The 5,551-nt window shown below is 37.5% G+C and overlaps 1 gene segment (V, D, J or C); it reads right to left on the reverse strand.

Annotated features, from left to right (window-relative positions):
* Positions 1–1,429: 1,429 nt before the first annotated feature.
* On the reverse strand, positions 1,430–2,464 carry LOC122790358. The segment is given in 2 exon segments: positions 1,430–2,180; positions 2,328–2,464. Coding segments are annotated over 2 exon segments (426 nt in total).
* Between the last annotated feature and the right edge of the window lie 3,087 nt (positions 2,465–5,551).

Below are 5,551 nucleotides of genomic sequence, written 5' to 3' on the forward strand. Positions count from 1 at the left end.
ATGTACCTCACAAGACATCTACAACAACTTGAAAAAACGCAGAAATACCTTACAACGAGGATTACTGGCCTCAAACAGATGCCCTATGCAGACCGTCTCAAAAATCTGCAGCTTTACTCTGTTGCATATCGCCTACTCAGAGGCGATCTCTGCCTAACATACAAAGCTATGTCAAACCCAGAGCTGCTGGACATGCTCCACTTAAAGAAATCCTTCCAAGCTACATGCTCTAGGGACCTAAACCTTGTCACCACAATAAACAGAACATGTTGGAGGGATAGATTCGTGTCCCAGAGACTTCCCATACTCTGGAACAAACTACCTATCTATATCAAACCAAGCTCCTCATTCACACTGTTCAAGAAAAATCTTGATGATTGGATGGGAAATAGGATATTCACCCCGGGGATCACTTCTGTGGTTCTGCTCGACAGTGGAACAGGAAAATAATTTTCTTGGGTGGCGAAAGCCAGGGTACCTTCTTGGCTAGGCTTATATAGGCCCTAGGGCCAATAGCCTAGTACCTCCCTATGAACCTATGAACATATATATATATATATATATATATATATATATATATATATATATGTGTGTGTGTGTAAAATGTGAAACTTGTAGCTATCATTGTGAACTATTTGCTAAAGTCTTCTCACAACTGCTGGAACTTGTGGTTAAAAAAAGATTCTGTCACGCTATTACCCATACCTCTCAACTTCTAAGTGCAAAAATATCTAGATAAAGCCAGAAATAAAGGGGGACAAAGGTAAAAAATGAGGTTCAGATTTTAAATAGTGTTCTTAAGTTAGAAAGGAGTTAGAAGAGCAGATTTTGATTTATATGCATTTTCTGAAGGATGTGAAGTCTAAAACTTAAATCTCTGTCATTATTTAGCAATTTCAGTCTTCCACAAGTTGCCAAAAAATAAAACAGAAATTATAAGAGACCAGAAATCTAATGCAAAATCTAGACAGTTGTGAGGTGTGTTATTACCTATTACCTGCTCACCTTCACTTATGGAAGTAATGTCTCGGACAAATATATCCTTTTATGTGCAGAACAGATTTTGATGGTTTGTACTTTAAATGTATCAGGGTCTGAGGCATCTATTTATCATATCAGATGCCCCATTTTATTGGTATCTGTCTGGCTATACCTACTAGCCATCAGCACTGACATTGTCTCCCATTTTCTACATGGAATTGGGATATCACATCAACAGTGGTCATCAGCTAGAACCAATGTTCACACTGCCGGATGACTAACCCTGCTTGTCACATGTTCCAAAAATTACTGATTATACATCCTCTCCCAGGGCAATATAGGTTGTTAGAGACCTGCATCACTGTTCATCATTTCAAAATTCACAAAAAGCTATATCCTGAAAACTTAATGTCACTGAGGAGAGTACAGTTTATTGTGTGAAATTCATTGCAGCTTTCACTAAAGATACAGCGTGGTAGAAACACTGCATATACATCATTAACTAAATGGATCTGCAAATCATTACATGCTACTAAATATAATTGTCATCACTGTCTCAGTCATTTGGTAAATCAGCAAATAATGTATATTTTTTGCAATGAAATTGAGCACTTATATTTTTCTTTTGCAAGTTTGAAGAATAGTTCAGTTTTCAAAGCATGTATGTATACTATTCAAGCACTTGTGTTTTGGCAGAACAGAGAAAATCCCTCTGTGATAAAGTTAAATATCTACATATACAGTAATTAAAGCTATGCATACATGTGTGTGCCTTTTGTGTAACATTAAGAAGATATTAATTTGTATTCCTACAGCACTCACAGATATTCTTCTTTTTTTTGCTCCAGTTCTGACAGCTTCCTATATTTGTAAGAGCGCTTGTATTGCTATAATATGCTGTGCATCCAAGGCACAGTAATACACGGCACTGTCAGACACTCTCAGGAGAGAGAGAGTCAGGGGGAAGGTTTTGTTGGTGCTGCTAAAAACAGCATTTGCTCGTCCACGGATTCTTGTTGCATAATTTTCAGGATTTGCATAACTTTGAACAAGAAGCTCTGGTGTTCCTTGAAATTCCTGAACATACCAATACATGCTGTTAGCAGATACATCCGATGAACAGTCTAAAGTAACATTTGTTCCCTCTAATGCTGTTAAATTGGGTTCTGTCTGGGTCACTGATGCTCCACAGCATGGTTCTGCAAAATAATAAAAATGTAAACTTATTATTGGAAACAGATTGCAATACTTACTTGTCTCAGGTAAATGGCAAGACAATAAAGGAAAGATATTTAGTTATTTCATGATGCTATCAAGCACTTTCTATTCAATCATTCCATACTTACTGTAACAAAACAACAGAAGTACAAAACTGTGTGAGCAGATCATAATCACTGCCTTTCTGAAATGATATATATCGTTGTTATACATCATTCACATTAGCAAGGTACTAAAGCATATGAAACATTCAGCACATATCAAAGAATTTCTATTGAAGCGGCAGGATTTCCTGTGATGTCACAATGAAATCAGAAGGGGAGAACCCTGGTACAATTTGTAACAGCATACCTGTGTTTTGATCAGTGTTTTTAAGCACAGCTGACATTTGCTGTGTTACATTCTTTCATCACTTTAGCAAATGAAATGTCTCACAGTTGTGCCAGGGGCAGGTCTATTTTTATTTACTGACACCCACTTTCCTGTATTGAGAAACTAATTAAGAAAACATTTTCTTAATCTGAAGGTGTGTGTGTGTCTGTGTGTGTGTGTGTGTGTGTGTGTGTGTGTGTGTGTGTGTGTGTGTGTGTGTGCGTGTGTGTGTGTGTGTGTGTGTGTGTCTGTGTGTGTGTGTGTGATTTAGGAAAGGTTTAATAAATGTAGCCTTAAGAATGGGTAATCTGTAGATTTTCACCTGACTGGAGAACAAGCATTGTCCAGCATGATGGTAATCTACAGGCAATACCCAATGGAAAACATATTTGCTGCTTCATGGCAGCAAATCAAGCTGTTAGCCATGGAGCTTGGACTGAATGCAGCCTTATAATCGTCATTATTTTACAGTTGCTAAGCAGCACTTTAGCTGTTTATTGAGTATAAAATATATAGCAAAAAAAAATGTGTGTTTGACTGTATAATTGCGTGTGAGCGACAGCAAGATTGATCAAGCCATTATTTTGCACTCACTAAGCAGATCTTTTGCTGTTTAGTGAGTGTAAGAAGAAATGAAACAGAAGAAAGTCTCTGTTTGTATGTTTATGTGTCTTTATGTTTCTGTCTGTGTATGAGCGTATGTGTGCTTGCATGCATGTAAGTGAGGTGTGTTTGTGTGTGTGTGTGTGTGTGTGTGGGTGTGAGTGGGTGTGTGTGTGTGTGTGTGTGTGTGTGTGTGTGTGTGTGTGTGTGTGTGTGTGTGTGTGTGTGTGTGTGTGTGTGTGTGTGTGTGTGTGTGTGTGTGTGTGTGTGTGTGTGTGTGTGTGTGTGTGTGTGTGTGTGTGTGTGTGTGTGTGTGTGTGTGTGTGTGTGTGTGTGTGTGTGTGTGTGTGTGTGTTTGTGAGTGGGTGTGAAGAGTGAAGGCAATCAAGCACTAGCAACATCAGTTCTTAAGAGGCTTGTGTAGATCTCAGCCTCTTAGCTCAAGATATCTGGATAAAACCTAAAATAAAAGGGCAATAAAGGCTCAAAATAAGAACATATTTTAAATATTGCTGTTATAAAATTACTTGAATAATAGGATTTCTGTTAGCATGCATTTTTGAAGCTCATGTGTGTGCGTGCATATAACAGAGTGAGATCAATCGAACAGCGGCTGCAGCAGATAAGAGGCTTGCATACCAGCTCAAGATATCTGGATAAAGGCTGAAATAAAGGGGGAACAAAGGCTCAACAATAGTAACAGATTCTAAATACTGTTTTTTATAAAATTGCAAAGTAGCTTAAATAACAGGATTTGTGTTAGCATGAATTTTCTGAAGGAAGTAAAGTCTGAAGCTCAGATCTATATCATCATTTAGTGACTTTAGTCTAATGACTGGCAGCAAACCACACATTTTAGGAGTTAGGGACCAAAAAAATAAAGTAAATATCTGTATATATTTATATGTTATATTTTGGATATAAAATGCTTCCTTCAACACCATTTAAATATACTACAACAACTCTGAACATTAGGCAGAGGAACTATTTTACATCAAAAATATATTAAAAATGTAGTAATAAAAAAAGTAAGAAAAACACAACAATTTTACAGGCAGCCCATTCTCTAAATACAATAATCCCTTCCGGGGGAGGGGGTCTATGTTAGATTATCAAAGTTTCAAAACTTCAAATTTGATACGGTCAATACCATATAATTAAAGTCTTGAAACATCGAAAATGTAATAAAACACACCAACCTACAAAAACAAACCATTTAAATGCTCAAAGCAGGGGGCAAGCCCTCCTGCACCCCCCACACCCTCCACTACTTAAATATACCAACTCCAAGATCGCAATACAGAGCAGAAAAGAGAAATCTTCCCTTTCCGTGCTGTACGGACATCTCTATTAAAAGAGTTGAAGTTTCAAGACTTTGATCATATGGTGTCGACCATATCAGATTCGAAGTTTTGAAACTTTGATCTTCTGATATAGACTCCCTCCAGCTTATGCGTTAGTGTGGAGATATATGCCCTTCCAGGGGTGTAGAGGGCCTCCATCTGCAGCAATGGGCCTCAGAACAGCCCTGGGCAGGTGTTATATCCACAATAACACATTATTGCTTGCTTAACATGCATTTTTTTTCATTGATGATTGTTAACTGTTTCATATGCTGTAAGTTGTGCTTCATCAACATTTATTATAGAGAACAACCAGTCAAACATCACTAGAAGTTAAAACGTTTGCACTCAAGCAGTTTTGAATACTGGGTAGACAGCATTATGTCCCCATTAAATGTGTTAATCAAAATCCAGCATAGTTATGCAATTAGGCCTGCTTGCTTTAAGGAGCATTTTACCAAGTGATTTCATCTTATAGTGTTTTAAAATACTGCTGAGATAATGTTGCTTAAAATATTGCTATGCTTTTTAATTTCTAACTTCGGATGAAGGCAATGCATTTCATCCTGTATTGCTGATCTTTACTTGTAAATACATAATGATACCGATTAGTTATTGATTAGGATAGCTTTGACAATCAGCAAGATGGTGTTGAATGTGTAGATGTGTTCCTCAATTTCTTTTTGTCACCGAGCTTGGGATGTCCAATTCTGCTGAATGCAAAGACACAGAGAAAAAGTGGGAGAGGATGTCTGGTGCAGAGAAATGCAAATGTCTTGTTGTGTATAGCACCAAAATCTGTGACTTTGCCATGGCATGGGCATATCATTTGTAATCAGACAATCATCAGAATGGGATGTCCACTGTAACCCATGCCCATACCTCTTAACCCCTTGGCACAAGAAAACTGGACAAAGTTAAAGTAATGGGGTGACAAAGGCCCAAAAATAAGGACACATTTTAAATACTGCTCTTAAAAACTTAGACTGTTGCTAGAATAAAATAATTTGTGTCGCCATGCATTTTTTGAAAGA

The sequence above is a fragment of the Protopterus annectens genome, chromosome 16.part0 (genome assembly GCF_019279795.1).
Source record: "Protopterus annectens isolate FY-2018-M chromosome 16.part0, PAN1.0, whole genome shotgun sequence".
In the NCBI taxonomy this organism is placed as follows: domain Eukaryota; kingdom Metazoa; phylum Chordata; order Ceratodontiformes; family Protopteridae; genus Protopterus; species Protopterus annectens.